At 43.1% G+C, this 24,069-nt stretch overlaps 1 protein-coding gene across 1 annotated transcript; it reads left to right on the top strand.

The window, feature by feature from the left end:
* The first annotated feature begins 549 nt into the window (after positions 1-549).
* LOC125457804 (carboxypeptidase B-like) lies at positions 550-23,846 on the top strand. The gene is made up of 11 exons (XM_048542429.2): positions 550-627; positions 737-812; positions 900-1,024; positions 1,119-1,221; positions 5,220-5,321; positions 6,782-6,886; positions 9,792-9,902; positions 12,268-12,358; positions 14,534-14,736; positions 18,909-18,993; positions 23,633-23,846. Exons 1-11 carry the CDS (start codon positions 557-559, stop codon positions 23,818-23,820), a joined length of 1,260 nt encoding a protein of 419 aa, XP_048398386.1. The 5' UTR covers positions 550-556; the 3' UTR covers positions 23,821-23,846.
* Positions 23,847-24,069: the final 223 nt, after the last annotated feature.

Genomic DNA, 24,069 nt, shown 5'->3' with positions numbered 1-24,069 from the left:
AGGAAGTAGCTCGATAATGCATTTCTAAAGTAAAATGGATGTGAAGGAAAAGGCTGTGTTGGAAGAGCAGGAGTGTGAGACTAATAGAATAACTTTCACAAAGTGTCAAATTGGCTGAGTGCTGTGAGATTCTATCTTGTGTTTTTAACATATGGCAAACAAACAAAAGCTGAAATTGGAATCCAGGGCATTTTCGTGTGACAGGTAACATTTGGATGCCAGTTTTGCAGCCTTGAACCCTTGATGGAGCTAATGGGTAGAACAGTCTTGTCACAAGACTGGCTCAAATACAAACTGGACAGACTACAAAAGATACCTAATTCCAACATTGAATGTAGCCAGACCTGTGGCTGATGAAGTTTGAGAGGTGCCAGTTTTTAATCACATTATAAAGATTAGGAATGTTAATTCTTACAATGGAGGCCCCTTCAAGGTCATGAAAATTATAAATCGCACTCTATCTCCAAATGATAAACAACTTTATCGCTGACAGTGACAATGTCACAAGAGTATATAAAATAAAGCAGCACTAGGGGTCATTTCCAGGATCAGAACTATGAAGCTCCTTTGTCTCCTCGGGCTGGTTTCAGCCGTACTGTCTGGCCCTGCCTCACAGCGATTCAATGGGTAAGAAAGATTTCCTGTGCAGAATATTATGCCAAAGATCTAGAAATGTAACACACCTCACTGTCTTTGTTCCACCTCACTACTTATCCTCTGCTTATTCCTCTCAAAGGGAGAAAGTATTCCGTCTGAAGCCTACAAGTGATCGGGCTGTGTGGTTTGTGAAAGGTCTGGCCGATAATGCAAAGGTTTGATGCCCATCCATGAACTCAAAACATCTTTAAAACCTCCCCTGAAATGAAATGGTAGAAACAGCTCTCTCCTTTTCCGCCCAGGTTGATATCTGGCGACCTGACTCCATTGACCAAGTTACAGTAGGCGTGAACGTGGATTTCCGAGTGGATGCTCAGAAGGTAGCCAAGGTTCAGGAACTGCTGGAGGAAAGTGGGCTGGAATATGAGTATGTTATAACAAGTTGCCAATGTTTCACTCAGGATCCTGGTACTTACCTCGAGTCTAACATATTATTTTCCCGAACCTTCTTTCCCATCCAGAGTTTTAATTGAAGACCTTCAGGAAATGATTGAACAACAATTTGATAATAAGGAACGATCAGCAGCTTCGCACAGTTATGTAAAGTACAATGATTTGGATACGGTATGCCCTAATCCTATCTTCCAAAGAAACATTATCGTCTCAGATCTACAATCATGTTCTTTATTCTTAGTTTACTTAAGTATAACTCTTGCCACTGTAGATGCTTAAGCGAAACCTTTGGCGACAGCTATTTAGGGTTAGAAGGAGGGGAGGTTGTTCTAGGAACCTGAATGGCAGCAGGGCATAAACACATCTTGTCGGAATTTACAGTGTGATGGATTGCTACAGCATTGAACGGTTGTGTTAAATGTGCCTTTGCAATTTGCCTATATTGCACTTTTATGACACTTATTCACATGTAATGTCCATCAAATAAAATTGGAAGGGAATGAGAAGGCCACTTTAACTTACATAACCCAAATTTTATCCATTAACATTGAAAAAGAAAAGGACATATGGGAGGAAGGGCTAAAATAAGGTTGGAATCCTGAATTTCACCTCTACAGTGCATTCCTGACATTCATTTCACTCTTGAATTTTGGGAGGTGTGCTTTTCAAGTAATTTTTAATGACTGCCAGGCCCCATAAAAAGGCACTAAAAACAGAGGTAGGGGTCACATGGTTAGAGCAGATCAGCACCAAGTGCAATTGCATTTCTAAATATCCCCCTAATTTTTTTCTAAAATTGTTACACTTGCTTTAATTGGTCAGTGCATTGAGTGTAGGAGTCGGGAGGTACTGTTGCGGCAAAGCAGGACATTGGTTAGGTCATTATAGGAATACTGCGTTCAGTCCTGGTCTCCTTGCTGTAGGAAAGATGTTGTTAAGCTTGAAAGTGTGCAGAAAATATTTACAAAATTGTTGCTGGGGTTAGAGGGTTTGAGCTACAGGGAGACGCTGAATAGGCTGGGGCTTTTTTTCCCTGGAGGATCAAAGGCTGAGGGGTGACCTTATAGAGGTTTAGAAAGTCATGAGGAGCATGGATAGAGTGAAAAATCAAAGTCTGCTTTTCCAGGGTGGGGGAGTCCAAAACTAGAGGGCAGAGGTTTAAGGTGAGAGAGTAAAGATTTAAAAGGGACCAAAGGGGCAATTTTTTTCACACAGAGGGTGGTGCGTGTATGAAGTGAGCTTCCAGAGGAAGTGGCGGAGGCTGGTACAATTATAACATTTAAAAGGCATCTGGATGGGTATATGAATAGGAAGAGTTTAGACAGATATGGGCCAAATGCTGACGAGATTAATTTAGGATATCTGGTCGACATGGACGAGTTGGACAGAATGGTATGTTTCCATGCTGTACTGCTCTCTGACTCCATGGCTCTAAGTGTGGATCAGGGTAATGCATCTAATGTGTCCTATAGGATATTGTTCAGGCTCCTCATGCAGACTGGTCACTGAAGTAACTGCTCATGGGGATGTAAGGCAAAGTGATGGATTGGATTGAAAATTAGCTGAGATGCAGCAAGTGGCAGGAATAGAGGGTTTAATGAGGGGATGTTCCTGTGAACAGATGTCTGTCTCTAATGGGATTCTGCAGGGTTCAGTGCTGGAGCTCTTTGTGGTGTACATTAGTGATTTGGAAGGGTATGATCAAGACATTTACTGATAACATGAACTTCACTAGTGTGGTAAACAGCAAAGAGGGTAGCTGTAAATTGTAGGAGGATATCAATGAACTGGTCAGGCGGGCACAGCAATGGATGGAAGTCAACCTGGCAACATGTGAGTTAATGCACTTGGGGAGGACAAACAAGGCAAGGAATTGCCCTATGAATGGTAGGACCCTGGAAGATCAGAGAGACCTTGATGTGATATCCACAGATCTCTAGAGATAGCAGGGCATGTAGATAAGGTGGTTAAGAAAAGCATTTAGAATACTTGCATTATTAGGCGAAGCATAGCATCTGAGGGCAGGGAAGTTATTGCTGGAGCTGGATAAAACACTGGTTAGGCTGTGACTGGAGTCTGCATGCAATTCTGGTCACCAAATTGTAGGGAGGATATAATTACAATTCTGTTGATACTCACTGGGTGCCAGACCCAGCAGAGAAATCCAGATGAAGAGACAAAAGATAAATTCTTTTGTATATTGTATGGTTCTCTTTTAGTGCAAGAGGATTGGGCTGACACTGGAAGCGAGTTACCCCTAATGCATGGAATCTCACTTGTACCAAATTGTGGTCATATTATCACTCCTGTCCTCACTGACCTAGGTGTGCTGCCTTTCCCCAGTGTCACCAACTCAACATTCTCACTCTTGTATTTAAGATCTTTGTGGCTTTATCTGTATAGCCTGTGTCAACCCCAGAACCTTCCTTTCTCAGCTCTGTTGTTTCAAACAAGCTGGTAGTACATCATGCCCCCCCTCCACTCCCCCACTGGCCACACCCACCTCACATCTTCAACTGATTCAACCTATTTTCTGAAATTTACAATCCCCGGGCAGAAGAGTCACTTTTTAAAATTCATTCACGGGATAATCCAGCATTTATTGCCCATCCATAATTGCCCAGAGCGTTGTTAAGAGACAGCCACATTGTTGAGGGTCTGGAGTCACGTGTAGGCCAGACCAAGTAAGGACAACAATTTCCTTCCCGAAAGGACATTTGTGAACCAGGTGGGTTTTTCACTGACAATTGATTTATGAGCACCATTGGACTCTTCATTTAGATTTTTATTTGAATTAAAATTCCACCATTCTGGGTTTTGAGCCCAGGTCTCCAGAACATTACCAGGATCTCTAGATTAACAGACCAGCAACGATGCCACTCAGCCATCACTTCTCCTGAGTGGTCCCAGCACTATTTAAGCAGGTGTAGACAATTCCACACAATGCTCTGCCTCCTCATTTTCTTCATAAAGACTCATCCCCCTCCTCCCTTAATCAATTTAGTGGGGATTCTTCATAGCTTTGTCTTCTTCAAGTCAGCGTTCATATGATTATTGCTGATCATGGTCTCTGAAGTGCCTTGATGTGCTTCTCAACATTGGAGGTAATATATAAAATTGCTGTTTGAAATACGGGATTGCTTTACCTCACCATTCAACTGCTGCAAGCATTAACTATGTACAATCATAAATCTACACACTGTAATAAAACCGAAAACTACAGACACTGGAACTATCTGAAACAAAAATAGAAATTGCTGGAGAAACTCGACAGGCCTGGCAGTGACTTTGGAGAGAGAAAGCAAAGTCAATGTTTCTGGTCCAGTGACCCTTAAATTTACGCAGCTGAAATTATAAAGGACACATTTTAAAGAGTTTATTCAAACGTCACTTTTCATTGTTTAAGCAGTGGATTAATCCTTTCACAGTGAAGTGGTTGATACCCCTTGAGAAAGTCACATAAATTCATTTTTCCATTTGCTCTGTCCACCTGACCAGGCTATTGATATTTTTCTGCAGCTTATAGCTATCCCAGCATCTTAGAGTGTACCAGAAGGCCTCAGTGTTCTAAGTAGCATTAGCCGTTGCAAAGGTGAGAAAACTTAGTTTCACGTCTCATTTGAAAGATATCCCATCAACCAGCAGCACTCTCTCAGGACTACACCGAAGTTCCTGGCTACAGTACCGAGAGGGTACTAAGTTCCTCCTGCTGTGCACCTCTAGCTCCATGCTGTATTGACAAGAGTACCTAGGTCTTAAGCTCTCAAACTTCCAACTCCAAGGAAAGGCCACTATCCCTGACCAACTGGGACACATTTCATTCATTCATGGAGTACAGACCTCAAGAAGCGAGCATTTTCTGTCCATTCCTGATTCCCTTTAAAATGTTCAGTGTGGACTCTCTTCTTGAACACAACGATGAAGAGCACAGTCAAGAGTCAACCGTATTGCTGTTGGTCTGGAGTTACATGTAGGTCAGACCAGATAATGTGGCACATTTCATTTGGTAATTTCATGGTCACCAGTTCAGGTTTTTTTTAAATGCAGTTCCAGAGAAATTCAATTTTTGAAGAGAATTTGGGACGTTAGATGGCATGTGGTCAGTATTGCCTTACCAAACGGTCAGTGACTTCACATTCTAAGAATTTATTTTCTTTTATTTTGAATAGATCAATGCTTGGATTGCCAGCACTGTTGCTAGGCACTCAAACCTAATGTCGCTTTCAGAAATTGGAACTAGCTACGAAGGACGGCCTATCTATGTTATCAAGGTAGTTTGAATCATGTCAATGGGCGTTTTCATTTATGAAAATTTATGCGAGAAGTTAGGGAAGTTTAATCACAAAGTATCCTCAATGCCACTAATAGGGACATAGAGAACAAGAGTAATGAAGTTATGTTCAACCTACACAAGACACTATTTAAACCTTAGCTGGAATACAGTGTAGAGTACGGTGGCACAGTGGTTAGTATTGCTGCTTCACAGCACCAGGGTCCTGGGTTCAATTTCATCCTCAGGCGACTGTCTGTGTGGAGTTTGTACATTCTCCCCGTGTCTGTGTCAGTTTCCCCCCACAATCCAAAGAAATGCAGGCTAGGTGGATTGGCCGTGTTAAGTTGTCTGTAGTGCTCAGGATTGAGTGGGGTGGGGTGGGTCAGTGTGACTTGTTGGGCCGAAGGGCCTGTTTCCATGCTGGAGGGATTCTATAATTATGCTATAGGAAGGATGTGAACACATTCAAGAAAATACAGGCGAACCTTACAAGAATGAGAAATTTCAGTCATGAAGATAGTTTGAAGAAGTTGGGACATGGAGAAGAAAAAGCCATGACATGATTTGATCAACATTTTCAAAATCAAGTGTGGCCTGAATAGAGTAGGCAGGGAGAAATTATTTTCACTCATGAACTTATCAAGAATGAGAAGGCATTGATTTAAATAATTTGTAAAAGAAGTACAGGACTCTGAGGGAAAAAAATACATTTTATGCCTGAGTCTGCAACACACTGTGGTGGGGTTCAGTTCATTCGAAACATTTTAGAGAGCATTGCATGATTATTAAATAGAAATAAATTGCAGGGTTATTGGAAAAGGCAGGAAAATTACACTAAGTCTTGATGCTCAGTTGGAAATCCAATGCAGATACAATGTGCTGATTGGTCTCCTCCTACACTTCAGCAATTCCATGATTCTTATGATTCTATGAAGCTGCTCTCAAAGATGGAAAAAGATGCAATCAAAGTCACTGAAAAATCTGGAAGAAAATAATCCACTCATACTGCTCTTGACCAGAGAAAGGAAGTTTGGATTCCTGATCAAAAGGACCTCTTGAGCTATATGCAATTTCAGGAATTTCAGTGGCCAAGTTAGGAAACAGAGTCCAGAGTGAATATGACTTTGTCTGAAGTATTGATAAAAAGAAGAATTAGAGTAATTGGAAGAAGATGACAAGTTAAGGGAGAGGAAGCTTAAAGTAATCTTAACAGATCTAAGTGATCTTAACTATGTGAATCTAATAAGTGGAATACAGTGTAGAGTACGGTGGCAGAGTGGTTAGTATTACTGCCTCATAGCACCAGGGGTCCTAGGTTCAATTTCATCCTCAGGCGACTGTGTGTGTGGAGTTTGGTTGGGTAAAAGGCTATGTTTCACACACAGCTATCAGTGAGTTGCATTCCTGTGGTCTAAAAGTAAATGACTTTAAGCTGCTTCTTTTATTTTTCTGTTAAAGATTGGCAAGAAAGCAAATCAACCTAAACCCGCAATCTTCATGGACTGTGGAATTCATGCTCGAGAGTGGATTTCTCCAGCATTTTGCCAGTGGTTTGTGAAAGAGGTTAGTGCAAAATTTTAGGTGTTCATCTTTTATTACAGGCTGTTTTGGAAGTGGTATAGTTTCCATCGATATACGATTTGTTATTGATAAATTTGCCTTTTCATTGTATGGCTAAATTAGACTGAAAGGCATGGTGTTGATGGTGTTGTTAACTAGACCATCTCTCATGTCCATATTCAGATGAATATAATGCAATCTGTGAACAGAATAGAATAGGCTTCATTGTCACATGCACTTGAATGAGTGCAGTGAAAAGTTTGCAATGTCACTTCTCAGAATCATCTCAAGTATAGATTATCTAGGTTCAGATACTTTAAGTGTTGTCACAGAACTGTAATATCAAAAAAAATAGCAAGGGAACACACAGTTTAAAAATCCAAAATGAGAAAAAAGAGTAACTTTAAAGCACTGAAGTTAGTCTCCTTTTCCAGCATGACTCCATGCCCATTAGGCTTCAGAACAAGAGGCCACACTGCCTCCACACGTTGGCCTCATTCCGGGCTTCCCTCCGCTCCCCACTCCGGGACTCGCTCTGCTCCCCTCTCCGGGACTCTCTCTGCTCCCCGCTCCGGGACTCGCCCTGCTCCCCGCTCCGGGACTCTCTCTGCTCCCCGCTCCGGGACTCGCCCTGCTCCCCGCTCCAGGACTCTCCCCACTCCCTGCACTGGGACTCAGACCATGCTCACTCTGCTCCCTTTCTGGGACTTTGGCCACCCACTCTGCTCTCGCCTGGGCTCCAGGCATGGCTTGTCTCGCTTCATCTCAGCTCCATCCTTCGGTTAGGATAGGGTGGGTTAAGAAGCTAAAAGATGAGGGGCTATAAGCAAACCTGCTGCAAAGAGGTAAAGAAGAAAAGAAAAAGGAAAAGTAGCTGGTGAACAGAGGATCTCTGACTGGAGCACCTTACTCTGCCTCCATCTCATACTGACTGCTACTGTGTAATCTGGCATATTTATCAAAGGATTAAATTCAATGCGATCTGGGTCTGTAATCCTATATAAATGCAGATATACCTATTGTTGCAAACAATCACTAACCCCACTGTGAAAGAACACATGGTCATGAACCTTTAAACCATAGCAGCATTGAGATATGTTTATTTGCAAAGGCTGAAAACCCTGGATTAGACCTTTTTTAATTCTGAGTTTAAAAGTGAATCGTTTCACAGATTAGAGATGATGGGAACTGCTGATGCTAGAGAATCCAAGATAAAAAGTGTGGGGCTGGATGAACGCAGTGGGCCAAGCAGCATCTTAGGACCACAAAAGGTGACGTTTCGGGCTTAGACCCTTCATCAAAGAGGGGGATGGGGAGAGGGTTCTGAAATAAATAGGGAGAGAGGGGGAGGCAGACCGAAGATGCATAGAGGAGAAGATAGGTGGAGAGGAGAGCATCGGTGGGGAGGTTGGGAGGGGATAGGTCAGTCTTGGGAGGACAGACAGGTCAAGGGGGCAGGATGAGGTTAGTAGGTAGGAAATGCAGGTGCATCTTGAGGTGGAAGGATGGGATAGGTGAGAGGAAGAGCAGGTGTACCCGGTGTGGCTTCCTCTACATTGGGGAAACCAAGCGGAGGCTTGGGGACTGCTTTGCAAAACACCTACACTTGGTTCGTAATAAACAACTGCACCTCCCAGTCGTGAACCATTTCAACTCCCCCTCCCATTCCAGAGGCGACACATCCATCCTGGGCCTCCTGCAGTGCCATAATGATGCCACCTGAAGGTTGCAGGAACAGCAACTCATATTCCGTTTGGGAACCCTGCAGCCCAATGGTATCAATGTGGATTTCACCAGCTTCAAAATCTCCCCTCCCCCCACTGCTTCCCAAAACCAGCTCAGCTCGTCCCCGCGAGCCTAACCTGTTCTTCCTCTCAACTATCCCCTCCTCCCATCTCAAGCCGCACCTCCATTTCCTATCTACTTACCTCATACCGCCCCCTTGACCTGTCCGTCCTCCCCGGACTGAACTATCCCCCCACCTCACCACCCATACTCTCCTCTCCACCCACCTTCTCCTCCATCCATCTTCGGTCCGCCTCCCCCTCTCTCTCTATTTATTTCAGAATCCTCTCCCCCTCCCCGCTTTTCTGATGAAGGGCCTAGGCCTGAAACATCAGCTTTTGTGCTCCTGAGATGCCGCTTGGCCTGCTGTGTTCACAGATTACACTGGCAAGGCTGCTCAAGTCTCAGTGCAGCCATATCAAAACTGTCATGATAACAAAGCGTGGAGCTGGATGAACACAGCAGGCCAAGCAGCATCTCAGGAGCACAAAAGCTGACGTTTCGGGCCTAGACCCTTCATCAGAAATGCTGCTTGGCGTGCTGTGTTCATCCAGCTCGACACTTTGTTATCTTGGATTCTCCAGCATCTGCAGTTCCCATTATCTCTGATAGAATCAATACTGTCATGCATGGATCTGACCACAGTCTTTTCTGTCACAATTGCATAGTTCCACTGACGGACTCATTTATCTTACCACATATGTGTTACTAAAACTAATCAATCGCCATGCATTGGTCTGCGAAAACTAATCGATCACCATGCATGGATCTGCTAGAACCACTCGATCACCATGCACAGGTCAGCTAAAACGAAAAGATCACCATGCATCGGTCTGAACGTAACCCCATTGATCCTATCATTAATGGATCGTAATGCACAAAGTGGAAGAACGTTAAAAAAAACACGGATTATTAATTCAAAATATGTTTCATCTTAAACTGTGCAACTGTTCATATTTTCCGAAACTACGTAGGGAAAATTTGCTGCTGAAGTGAAATCATAATTTATTAGGGAAAATTCAAAGGGTGTATCGAAGTAAAAACAGCTAAGTTTGCAAGTTCTGTTTTCCTGGAACAGATTTAATGTGAGAACTACTTTTTATACCTGTCTTCTTTGCTTTAGGCCGTCAGTACCTACGGATCTGATCCCATCATGACCAAAGTTCTGGATACTGTGGATTTCTTTGTTGTACCCATCATTAATGTTGATGGTTACGCCTTCACCTGGTCTAATGTAGGTGGTAATATATTCATAGTATCTAAAAAACATGAGATTGTTAAATCTGGCCTGAACTGTGTTACTTACAATGTCCACTGTGATGTACTGGTGGGGCGGTGTATTGTTATGAAGCAGTATATTAATTGTAGAAACATAGAAGCAGGAGTAGGCTATTTGGCCCTTAAAGGCTGTTTCCCCATTCAATAGGATCATGCCTGATCACTGCAGTAATACTTCGCATCACCAAGATCCAATCACAAATGAATTTGCTGATATAGCAACATTTTTGTGAAAAGCCTATAACGATAATTATTGCTTAAATCAAATTCTACCCCTAATTCAAAGTTTTATCAGTGTTGTGGTATTTGCAATTAGTTATATTTCTTTGCAATGACTGAGCAATTCAATGCACATTTCTTAGAATCCCTGGATTTTCGAAATTCGAAATGCTTTAACAGATTTAGTTTGAAATCTCAGGGTAAATCCTGACCTGTGGCCTCTCAGCAATGCTAATTTCCCAAGAAGGGCAAAGATCAGTGGCCTCAAGTGCACCCATTTGAACATTGGTCTGGGATTTCTGTAACCACAGCCTGGTAACTAGAGCTCTGTCTCCACTCACAAATGTCATACACACACACACACACACACACACACACACACACACACACACACACACACACATAGACACACCGACACACACAGACACATACACACACACACAGACACACCGACACACACAGACACACACACACACACACACACACATAGACACACCGACGCACACAGACACATACACACACACACACACACACACCGACACACACAGACACACACACACACACACACACACAGACACACCGACACACACACACACCGACACACATAGACACACTGACACACACAGACACACACACACACATACAGACACACACACACACATTTAAACACACACACAGAAACACACAGATACACACACACACGCACACTTACTTACACACACGCATGCACACATACACACGCACGCACATACATGCACACACACACACACATTGACACACACACAGACACACGCACACACATGCACACACATACACACATGCGCACGCGCACAGACAGACACACACACACACACACACCACACAATGACATACACAGGCAGACACACATAGACACATACAGATACACACTCATAGACACACACAACACACACAAACACACACACACACGTACGCACGCACGCACTCACGCACCCATTATCCCATTATCACTCACACACACAGACATTCGCAGGCGCACACACACGCACATAGACGCACACACAGACATTTGCAGACACAGACACACATACACACTGACACATACACAGACATTCGCAGACACACACACACATACTCACTGACACATACAGAGACATTCGCAGACACACACACACAAAGCCACTCATACATGCACACACATAGACACACACACACCCACATAGACACTCACACAGATAGACACAGACGGACTTGCAGACACACATACATGCACACACATACAGGCAAAGACACACACAGGTAAAACCATTGCTCCTTAAAAGCTCTCATTGCCTTCTGTGCACACTCACAGTGAATGTACAATAAATGTATTAAAGATCCAAATTTTCTCTCTACAGCCTACTGAATGAACGATCACTATCTATCACCATGTTAATGTCAGCTGATAAAAATATGAGACAGGGTGGTGAAGAAGGCATTTAGCACGCTTGCCTTCATTGGCCAGAACATTGATGATAGGAGTTAGGACATCATGTTGAGGTTATACAGGACATTGATGAAGCTGCATTGATGAGTATTGCATACAATTCTGGTCACCCTTCTATAAATGGATGTTATTAAATTGGTGAGGGTGCAGAAAAGATTTATAATGGTGTCACTGAGTTATGAAGACAAGTTAGATAGGCTGGGACTTGTTTCCTTAGAGCTTAGGGATGAGGTTTATAAAATCATGTGTGTACATCGGTGTGTGCATCAATATGTGCGTTTGGCTCACCCCCCCTCAAAACTTCACCCGTCACAGCCCCCACTCTGACACTCCGCACCCCCCACCCCCAACCCTCACTGCACTCACAGCTCACCCTTCACCCCTCACACCCATCACTCCCCCGCACCCACCCGTCACTATTTCACTGGGCCGTGTTAAAGCTTGGCCTACCCTCCCAATCAGATAAAACACTAAGTAGCTGACTGGTGTAATTTGCCAATGGCCCCTGCTGCCCCTGGGCGACACTGCATTCCTTTTCACACATATGCATGCCGTGTGTGTCACTTTAGAAGTGCCGCACGTAGAACCTGCCATTGTGTCTGTACCATGCCCTGACTTGTCATTTATTTATCGGAAGAATCGCATGTGGAGAAAAACTCGCTCCAAGATACCTGGTAGTTCTTGCCGAGGAGTTGACCCAAACAGGAACTGGGATGCTGGATGGTGCAGTGAGTATCCTCCTCATTGTTTTAGCTATAGCAGAGGCTTCTGAGAGAATTTATGCTCAAACAAATACGGGACCAATTCCCCTCACTACTCAGAACAAATTGAAAGCAGAATAATTCAGAAAAAAAATCATCAGGAGTCAATAATGTTTCCCCTAATATTGTCTTGGCCCCCTGTTAGTAACCCGCTTGCTTCTGTTTCAACTCATGTTATTGGAACTGAAAATACAGGACAGAGAGCTTAAACCTGGTGTTTGATAATATCATGCACATGGAGCTGCAGAACTTAAAAGGATATTCTATCACTTCGTAGGTACAAACACAGAAGATATGTACAGAAGCAGGCCATTCAGCCCTTCCAGACTGCTCTGTCAATTAGTATGAGCATGACTGATCACGCAACTGAGAACCTCGCTCCCACTTTCTCCCCCATGCCCCTTGATCCGTTTAGCCCTGAGAACAACAGCAAACTTTGTTTTAACGGCATCTTATCACCAGAACTCATGAGAAATCAGCAAAAATTAAATACCGCAAATACTGTGATCTACCACAGTGTTCATTACGTAAATAAAATATAAATGTAATGTATATACCCACTGCATCACGTTTCTATCACTGTGAGTATTTACATCGGTTTAAAGAAGTGTGCTGATATTTTTGCGTATATGTTTTTGAAGGATACTGATGTTGCTTGCTCAGGATTTATTGTGGTTACGCGTCCGATCATCTGGAAAATGAACTGGCACACTCCTGGTGCTGTCGATACTGGTTAATAAAAGGTTTACTGTACGTCGAACTCCTTTTTGAAAACATTCAATATTTTGGCCTCAACCACTTTCTGTGGCAAAGAACTCCACAGGCTCTCCACTCTCCAGCTGACAAAATGTCATCTCATCTCAGTCTTAAATGGACTACCCTGTATCCTTAGACTGTGGCCCCCTTGTTCTGGATTGCCTGGTCACCAGGATCATCCTGCATTCTAACACTGTTTAAGTCTAAATGCATGCAGCCTTACAGTCAAGGAAGGAGTCCCTGAGGTTTCTGATCTGTCTTCTTCCAACATTACCAGATGGACATCTCTCTACAGAAATGCTTGGATTTTTAAAAAATTATTTTAATATAAAAACAGTAATAATAATAATATTATTATTATTTCTTGGAATAATAAGCAAAGACTGAATAAAACAAAACTCCCTGTCTTTTATATATAGAGCGAACATAGTGATCTCAACGCTCAAATAATAGAGTGAAGACACTGGAGATCTCTGCAGTTATCAATACACTGCTTGATGACTGGGGGATTTGAAGGTTCGCTTTCAGCTCTGTAGCCACTGGAAAGGAAAATATAGTGAAGATTTCTAAGCCTCAAAAGCGTGCATTATATCAGACAGTAATTCTCCTTACACAGGCCTTTCACACAAGCAGGGGTGTCTGGAACATTGTGAAAATGGAAAATTAATGTTTCAAATAAGAAAAACAGAAATTGCTGGAGGAACCCAGCAGACATCATGAAGGGTACTAGATATGAAATGCCAATTCCGCTTCTCTGTCCACGGATGCTGCCAGATTTGTTGAGTTTCTCCAAGAACATTGGTGTTTGTTTAAGATTTCCAGCAACCTCAGGTCTTTGACTTATGGTAATGTTTCAAATGTAGCCTGGCCTTCAAAAAAGGTCTGCTCAACATAGAACATAGAACATAACAGCACAGTACAGGCCCTTCAGTCCTTGATGTTGTGCCGACCTGTCATACCAATCTGAAGCCCATCTAACCTACACTATTCCATGTATGTCCATTTGCTTATCCAATGACAACTTAAACGTACCTAAAGTTGGCGAATCTACTACCGTTGCAGGCAAAGCGTTCTATTCCCTTAATACTCTCTGAGTAAAGATACCACCTCTGACATCTGTCCTATATCTTTCACCCCTCAATTTATAGCTATGCCCCCTCGTGCTCACTGTCACCATCCTAGGAAAAAGGCTCTCCCTATCCACTATCAGAGGGTTTGATTATTTTATATTATTATTTTAACATGCAGGTCTGTCCGACTTTTCTTTGCTTCCCTGACCTGTGTTGTGTTTCCAACAAGTTCTGTTTGTGTTCAAGCCACTCAGACAAGGTAGGGATAAAGTGAGAGCGTTGGATGCCCTACTAACTGTCCTGTTGTGTCCTGCAGCTGTTGGAGCTTCCACAAATCCCTGTGCCGAGACATACTGTGGCCCATGGGTAGAATCCGAGAAGGAGGTTCAGGCTGTTGCAAATTTCATCCGTCGCCACAAAGGAAGCATTAAGGCTTACCTCACTATGCATTCTTACTCTCAGATGTGTCTTTTCCCTTATTCCTACACTTATGACTTAGTGCCAAACCACAATGAACTGGTATGTACCTCAACACATTAGCACTTCATAGACAGTTATACTTGCAGCAGAATTTGACTTGTATCTTTATATTATCTGAGCGATATTTGATACCAGTGGATGGTGGTGTGCTGTGCTCTCAGTTTGGGTGCAGGTTTCCAGAATGCATTTCTGAAGAGCAAAGGTACTTCCTCCCCTGATGGGCTGAATGGCCTACTTCCATTCCTACATCTCACAGTCCCAGAAGAAGGAGGATAAGCTAGGTGCTGACATACCTAGGGCTAGCTTATGCACTGTCTAAGAGCAAGTGCTTGGTCAGATGGTGGATTATGTGTAAGATAAGAGTGTGGGTTGTGATTTTACTGGATGGAGTGAATTGCTCCAAATACTATCCCACCAACCTCAAAACCAGCAAGGAGGAAAGAATCGGGCTCCCTAGAGTGGGATTTGGGATATAAGGACAGCCAAGGAAGGAAAAAGCAAGATAACATTTTGTGAATGGTGACCCAATGAACACAGGGCAAATACCAACCCCAAATAATATGCCACCTACCCTTCTACCTGTTCCTTCTCATGCATTTGCCACTGCCCAGTATTTTAGAACATAGAACATAGAACATAGAACAGTACAGCACAGAACAGGCCCTTCAGCCCACAATGTTGTGCCGACCATTGATCCTCATGGATGCACCCTCAAATTTCTGTGACCATATGCATGTCCAGCAGTCTCTTAAATGACCCCAATGACCTTGCTTCCACAACTGCTGCTGGCAACGCATTCCATGCTCTCACAACTCTCTGCGTAAAGAACCTGCCTCTGACATCCCCTCTATACTTTCCACCAACCAGCTTAAAACTATGACCCCTCGTGCTAGCCATTTCTGCCCTGGGAAATAGTCTCTGGCTATCGACTCTATCTATGCCTCTCATTATCTTGTATACCTCAATTAGGTCCCCTCTCCTCCTCCTTTTCTCCAATGAAAAGAGACCGAGCTCAGTCAACCTCTCTTCATAAGGTAAGCCCTCCAGTCCAGGCAGCATCCTGGTAAACCTCCTCTGAACCCTCTCCAAAGCATCCACATCTTTCCTATAATAGGGCGCCCAGAACTGGACGCAGTATTCCAAGTGCGGTCTAACCAAAGTTTTATAGAGCTGCAACAAGATCTCACGACTCTTAAACTCAATCCCCCTGTTAATGAAAGCCAAAACACCATATGCTTTCTTAACAACCCTGTCCACTTGGGTGGCCATTTTAAGGGATCTATGTATCTGCACACCAAGATCCCTCTGTTCCTCCACGCTGCCAAGAATCCTATCCTTAATCCTGTACTCAGCTTTCAAATTCGACCTTCCAAAATGCATCACCTCGCATTTATCCAGGTTGAACTCCATCTGCCACCTCTCAGCCCATCTCTGCATCCTGTCAATGTCCCGCTGCAGCCTACAACAGCCCTCTACACTGTCAACGACACCTCCGACCTTTGTGTCGTCTGCAAACTTGCTGACCCATCCTTCAATTCCCTCGTCCAAGTCATTAATAAAAATTACAAACAGTAGAGGCCCAAGGACAGAGCCCTGTGGAACCCCACTCACCACTGACTTCCAGGCAGAATATTTTCCTTCTACTACCACTCGCTGTCTTCTGTTGGCCAGCCAATTCTGTATCCAAGCAGCTAAGTTCCCCTGTATCCCATTCCTCCTGACCTTCTGAATGAGCCTTCCATGGGGAACCTTATCAAATGCCTTACTGAAGTCCATATACACCACATCCACAGCTTGACCCTCATCAACCTTACTAGTCACATCCTCAAAAAACTCGATAAGGTTTGTAAGGCATGACCTAGCCCTCACAAAGCCGTGTTGACTGTATTTGATCAAGCCATGCTCTTCCAGATGGTCATAAATCTTATCCCTCAGAATCCTTTCTAACACCTTGCAGACGACAGACGTGAGACTTACCGGTCTATAATTGCCGGGGATTTCCCTATTTCCTTTCTTGAAGAGAGGAATTACATTTGCCTCTCTCCAGTCCTCAGGTACGACTCCAGTGGAGAGCGAGGATGCAAAGATCTTCGCAAGTGGCGAAGCAATTGCATTTCTCGCTTCCCAAAGCAGCCGAGGACAAATCTGATCCGGGCCTGGCGACTTGTCAATCTTAATGTTTGACAAAATTTTCAGTACATCAGCTTCCTCTATCTCTATCCATTCCAGCATGCACACCTGCTCTTCAAAGGTTTCATTCACTACACAGGTCGTTTCTTTCGTAAAGACAGAAGCAAAAAACTCATTTAGGGCTTCCCCTACCTCCTCAGGCTCCACACACAAGTTCCCTATGCTATCCCTGATCGGCCCTACTCTTTCTTTGACCATTCTCTTATTCCTCACGTAAGTGTAAAATGCCTTTGTGTTTTCCCGGATTCCTTCTGCCAAGCCTTTCTCGTGCCCCCTCCTGGCTCTCCTCAGACCATTTTTGAGCTCCTTCCTTGCCTGCATGTAATCCTCTCTAGCTGAACTTGACCCTAGCTTCCTCCACCTTATGTAAGCTACCTTCTTCCTTTTCACTAGAAGCTCCACCGCTCTCGTCATCCAAGGTTCCTTTATCTTACCCCGTCTTGCCTGTCTCAGAGGGACATATTTACTCATCACTCCCAACAACTGTTCCTTAAACCATCTCCATTTTGTGTAAAAGAAGGTAAATGAGGGTTTTAAATAAGGAATAATTGGCCACTTAAGATGCTTAATTGGCTTAAAGGTGAATGGATGAGTAGACACTTTATTCATCTTCCCCAAAATACAGGGAACTGCTTGAGGGTGGGCAAGATGATCAGCTTGACAGTCAGCATACTTAATCACTTCTTCATCTTCCAAATTCTGATAAGTATAACTTCAATCTGCCCAACCTACCATCATATAACAACACCATCAACAGAAAATTCAACCCACCGAACCTTCTCCAGACGGTTTCAAATCCAAGTAGGTCCCTCCTTAGGGGATGGTACTTCAATCCTTTTGCAATAAGAGCCAGCGTGAAGTTTGTTTTCCGAGTGCTGTAACATTTGGTCAAAGCAGCAGTATGAGGGCTGGAGTCACAATCCTTCAGAACGTGAGATGAAAACAGGGCTAGAAAAGACTAAGGGGAAACTAGTGCAATAAGGAATCTTTAAAAATTGCATTTTCAGATCTTCACTGACTATGACTCAAAACGACAATGCTGTAAATCACAGTAGGTCAGGCAGCATTCATGGGGAAAGGCAAGCTAACATATCAAGTCTAGATGACTCTTAATCAGAGCTTCATCAGAGTTTTCAATACAGAGTCTAGCATGTGCAGTAATTTGTTCCTCCTGTCAGCTAGTATTTTTCTTTATTCATTAATGGGATGAGGGTATCACTGGCCAGGCAGCATTTATTGCCCATCCCTAATTGCCCAGAGGGCAGTTAAGAATCAACCACATTTCTGTGGATCTGGAGTCTCACATAGGCCAGACCAGATAAGGATGGTAGTTCCCTTCCATAAAGGACATTAGTGACCCTGATGGGTTTTTCCGACAATCAACAATGGATTTAGGGTCATTATTTGATCTTAATTCCAGATATCCTATTGAATTCAAATTCCACCATCTGCTACGGTGGGATTCGAAATTGCGTCTCCACTGCCTCATTCCTGGACTGCTCATTTGCTTTATTTGTTCATGGGAAGTTGACATTGCTGACTGGGTCACAGCTTATTGCCCAAGCTTGAACTGCCGTTGACAATGACTGCGTTGAGCTGCTTTCTTAAACCATTGCAGCCCCTGCTTTGTCAATGCTTTCAGGAAGGCAGATTCAAGAATTTGACTCAGAGACACTGCAGGAGCACATCATTCAGGCTGAGAGTTCAATGAAGTGTTGCATTCTCAAGGATGTCATCTTTCAGACGGCTCATTAACCCACGAGGACCCACCTATCTCTTCAGCTGGTTATAAGTGCTCCCACACAAGATGGTTTGACAATCATGTGCTCTTGAACTGGTTTAGATGACCTGGAAATACTGAAGAAGGTCTCTGATTTACATAAGAAGATTTTGGTGCAGGTGTTCCCCATCTGGAGCTTAGCTTTTGTTGAACTCTTTATAAAACACTTGTGGCATCTTTGTTTAGTGCTCAATCACTTTCTGAAACAACAAACATAGATAACTGTTCCTTTCTGTTCCAGAATGACATTGCTAAAGGAGCGATTCACAGCCTGGCCAGCCTTTATGGAACACAATATACCTACGGCCCAGGAGCTACCACCATCTGTAAGCCTTTAGTTTCTTTCTAGATTTGTTCACCATCTTAAACAAGCAGATAAAATGCCATTTTAACATTTTTGTAAAGTGCATAGCTGGAACGAAAAGTAAAATAAAACTATAAATGAAATTGTACAATGAATGCTGGAAATTCCACCGTAAACCCCTTCACCTGCAGATGTATAATGAGGAGGAATATGTTAATGACGATGATGATGTATATGTAACTTTGGCATAAATTGTCACTTTGTTGAGACTCAGAAGGGAGGAATGGAAGAATCATACGAGAGAGCTGTCATCAGTATTCTGAACATTGGAATGCAAATGAAGAGCATATATTCTGTGCATCAGAGAATAGCTACTCTTAGATAACATAGAGGCAGAGATGCAGCAGACTCTGAATAGCACAGTATGGCTTAGTCAAGCAATCTTGAATATGCAGTGCGTTCTCTCAATGCCCATGTCTTTAGGATGTAGAATCCACGAGGACAGAATAACATTGGTTTGAGTCCATGAAAACAGCACAGCTCATTGAGTCAGTAATCTTAGCACAAGTCATCTTGCTTTCAAAGGCTTCACAGAACACATTTCTGTCAGCAAATGTCTGACACCCACTGATACAGTCTTCTTTGTCTTTAATATATGTTGTCCAATTGTTAATTCCATTAAGAGCTAAAGAGCAAATAGAGAGAATAGGTTCCCTTAAAGATCAAAAAGGTCATCTTTCTGTTGAGCTTCAGGGAATTGGGAGAGATATTAAATGAATATTTCATGTCAGTTTTTACTGTGAGGAAAAATATAGAGGCTAGAGAATTCAAGAAAATAAATATTTCTGTTTTGAAACCAGTTTACATTACAGAACAGGAAGTGCTGCAGGTCTTAGAAAGTATAAAGGTGTATAAATCTCCAGAACCTGATCTAGTGTATCCCAGGATTTTGTGGGAAGTTAGTGAGGAAATTCCAGGTCCATTTGCAGAAATATTTGTAGCATCTATAAGTACAGGTGAGGTGCTAGATTACTGGAGAGTAATTAATGTTGTGCCTTTGTTTAGTAAGGAATGGAAGGAGAACTGGGAACTATAGACTTGTGAGTCTCACTTTAAGTGCTGGGTAAGTTGTTGGAGGTGATTGTGACAGATAGCATTCGGAAAGGCAAGGAATGATTAGGGGTAGTCAGCATGGTTTTGTGCAAGGGAAATCATGTCTCACCAAATTAATGAGTTTTTTGAGTAAGTAACCAAGAAAATTGATGAAGGCAGGGCAGTAAACATTGGTTATTTGAACTTTAATAAAGGTTTCAACAAGGTTCCACATGATAGACTAATTATTAAAGTTCAATCATATGTGATTCTGGGTGACTTTGCCAATTCGATACAAAATTGGCTTAACTGCAGGATACAGAGATTTGGTGGAGGGTTGTTTTTGAGACCGGAGGCCTGTGAACAGCAGTGTTCCGCAGGGATCAATGCTGGGTCCACTTTTGTTTATCATTTATATAAATGTTTTAGATGAGAATATAGAAGGCATGGTTAATAAGTTTGCAGATGACACCAAAACTGGTGATATAGGGGGCAGTGAATAGGTTATCTAAGAATACAAAGAGATCTTGATCAATTGGATCGAAGAGCTGAAGAGCGGCAGATGGAGTTTAATTTAGATAAATGCGAAGTGCTGCGTTTTGATAGAACAAACAAGGACAGTACTTATACAATTAATGGTAGGGCCTTGGGTAGTGCTGTAGAACAGAGAGACCTCAGGATTCTGGTACTTAATTCTTTGAATTTTGTGTCACATTTGGACAGGGTGGTTAAGGAAATGTTTAGCACGCTTGCCTTCATTGCTCAGATGTTTGAGTATGGGAGTTGGGACGTCATGTTTAGGTTGTACAGGATGTTGGTGAGGCCTCTTCTAGAGTATTGTGTCTAGTTCTGATCACCCTGTTACAGAAAGGGTATTAATAAGCTGGAGAAGGTTCAGGAGAGATTTACCAGGATGTTGCCAAGAATGCGGGGGTTGAGTTAATGGGAGAGGCTGAATAGGCAGGAACTTTTTTTTAACTGGAACATAGGAAGATGAGGGCTAATCTTACAGAGGTTTATAAAATCATGAGGTATACAGACAAGATGTCTTTACCCTAGGGCGACGAATTTAAAGATTAGAGGGCATAGTTTTCAGTGAGAGGAGAAAGATTTAGAAAGGACATGAGCAACATTGTACACAGAGAGTGATGCATCTATGGTATGAACCTCCAGAGGAAATGGTGGATGCGGGTAAAGTTACAGCATTTAAAAGACATTTGGGTAAGTGCATGAATAGGTAATGTTTGGAGGGACATGATCCATGGGACAGGCAGGTGGGACTAATTTAGTTTGGGATTATGGTTAGCATGGACTGATTGGACCAAAGGGCTTGTTTCTGTGCTGTATGACTCTATGATTCTACGACCCCATGAAACACCATAGGCAAATATGTATATTCAAAGTGTCTCATTGACACAAGATGACATTACCTGCTGATGTTGGAAATGCAGTGTTTTGAGACCGAGAAGCGAGGTTAATGTTTTAAGGACAATTCTTCACTAGAATTCATGTCAAGGAGGTAGAACATAACATCTTCAAAACTATCATATCAGATAAAGATATCAGTGATATAGAGGATAAAGATTTTGTTATTCATTCACGGGATGAGGGTATCACTGATTAGGCCAGCATTTATTGCCCATCCTGCAGTTAAGGGTCAATCACTTTGTTATGGGTCTGGAGTCAAGTGGAGGTCAGACCAATTAAGTTCTTCCCTAAAGAACATTAATGAACCAGATTTTTTTTTCTGACAATGTCATCACAGAGCCATCATTAGACTCTTAATTCCAGATTTTTATTAAATTCAAATTCCACCATCGGCAATGGCAGGATTTGAATCCAGGTCCTGAACATTACCTGGGTCTCTGGATTAACAATCCAGTGATAATACTATTAGGCTATCACCTCCCTGTAAAGTCCCATTTGTTTATCCGCCCAGGCTTTCACGGATAAACATTAGTTCCCCATCCCTATCCTGAATCCTTCCTGCAGCCTAAATCTACAGCCAATCCTCCACATCCCAATCCCTCGCAGCCTGCATCTTGGTGCCTCTTGTTTCCATCCTCATAATGTTACATGATTAGAGCCGGGAAGGGTGGAGAGAGAGAGAGAGAAAGGGGGCAAGGGAGGGCCAAAGGATCTCCAAAAGCCGAGGAGGACCTTTTCTATGTCCTGACCTCAAGAAAATAAAATATAAAAGAAAATAAAAACCAAACAGCAGACCTATAAAAGGAAAGCATACGCCTGCAGTGACAGGATGGTGCCAACTGAGAGCTTCCTTTCACCAAAAGGGAAAACGGATTCTAATGTGTTTCATTTACACCACTGAGTGAGGCAGGCGGCCTGGCTTCAGGTAAATTAGTACAAGGGGGGGTCAGGGAATAGGAAGGAAAGAGCTCTGAAATGCCAAGCTATCTCACTGTTTGGTGCAAGTTACAGTGGAGGATGATCTTTAGATGTTCTCTTTTTTCACACTCAGGGCATTGATCTAACTTTGCTCTCATTACACCACAGATTGACCCCTTTTACATTTAGAGTCAATGAACCATAGAGCTGTACAGCATAGAGACAGACTCTTCAGTCCAACTGATCCATGCTGACCAGATATCTTAAACTAATCTAGTCCCATTTCCCAGCATTTGGCTGATACCCCTCTAAAGCCCTCCTGTTCATTTACCTATCCAGATCGCTTCCAAATGGGGTGGCACGGTGGCTCAGTGGTTAGCACTGCAGCCTCACAGCACCAGGGACCCGGGTTCAATTCCAGCTTCGGGCAACTGTCTGTGAGAAGTTTGTGCGTTCTCCCCGTGTCTGTGTGGGTTTCCTCCGGGTGCTCCAGTTTCCTCCCACAGTCCAAAGATGTGCAGGCTAGGTGGATCGGCCATGCTAAATTGCCCATAGTGTTCAGGGGTGTGTGTGTTATATGAGGATGCGTCTGGGTGGGATGCTCCAAGGAGCGGTGTGGACTTGTTGGGCCGAAGGGCCTGTTTCCATACTGTAGGGAATCTAATCTAAAAAAATGTTGTAATTGTACCAGCCTTCACCACCTCCTCTGGCAGCTCATTCCATACACACACCACCCTCTGTGTGAAAATGTTGCCCCTTAGGTCCCTTTTAAATCTTCCCACTCTCACCCTAAACCTATGCCCTCCTAGTTTTGGACTTCCTCGCTCCAGTGAAAATATTTACCCTAACCATGCCACTCATGATTTTTATAAACCTCTGTAAGGTCACCTCTCAGCCTCTGACACTCCAGAGAAAATAGCCCCAGCCGAATCAGCCTTTCCCTATAGCTGAAACCCTCCTGGCAACATCCTTACAAATCTTTTCTGAACCCTGTCAAGCTTTGCAACTTTTTCCAGCAGCAGGGAGACCAGAATTGCATGCAGTATTCCAAAAGTAGTCTAACCAATGTTCTGTACAGCCACCACATGACCTCCAAACTCCTCTACCGCTAGATTTCGAGTACATACTGTTTGCGATTTGAGGTTCTCACCTGCATGGAAGATAGGAAACTGCCAAGTTGAGGTTTTCTCATTGCTAATATTTTGCACATTGTCTTTGTATAGATCTCGCAGCTGGAGGTTCAGATGATTGGGCCTATGATCTGGGTATTAAATATTCCTTCACCTTTGAACTCCGTGACACTGGCAGATATGGTTTCCTGTTGCCTGAATCTCAAATCCAACCAACATGTGAAGAAACCATGCTGGCCATTAAATACGTGGCCAACTATGTCATCAACAATCTGTACTGAAATCTGCGCAGAGAGATTGTGTTAAAATAAAGAAGTTGGACAATCTACAGTTCACTACAAACCTTATTGAGTTCTTTGAGAAGGTGACCAAACAGGTAGATGAGAGTAAACCGGTTGATGTGGTGTATATGGATTTCAGCAAGGCATTCGATAAGGTTCCACACAGTAGGCTATTGTACAAAATGCGGAGGAATGGGATTGTGGGAGATATAGCAGTTTGGATCGGAAATTGGCTTGCTGAAAGAAGAC

Source organism: Stegostoma tigrinum, chromosome 14, assembly GCF_030684315.1.
Source record: "Stegostoma tigrinum isolate sSteTig4 chromosome 14, sSteTig4.hap1, whole genome shotgun sequence".
Lineage (NCBI taxonomy): Eukaryota > Metazoa > Chordata > Chondrichthyes > Orectolobiformes > Stegostomatidae > Stegostoma > Stegostoma tigrinum.
The sequence above is the reverse complement of the archived record's forward strand: the minus strand, read 5'-3'. Positions and strand labels throughout refer to the sequence as shown.

Bases quoted from the DNA above. Each gene is read 5' to 3' on its own strand.
- LOC125457804 (XM_048542429.2), top strand. From the start codon at position 557: ATGAAGCTCCTTTGTCTCCTCGGGCTGGTTTCAGCCGTACTGTCTGGC. The intron at 1,222-5,219 runs GTATGCCCTAAT...TATTTTGAATAG, and splicing joins AGTACAATGATTTGGATACG to ATCAATGCTTGGATTGCCAG. The intron at 18,994-23,632 runs GTAAGCCTTTAG...GTCTTTGTATAG, and splicing joins CCCAGGAGCTACCACCATCT to ATCTCGCAGCTGGAGGTTCA.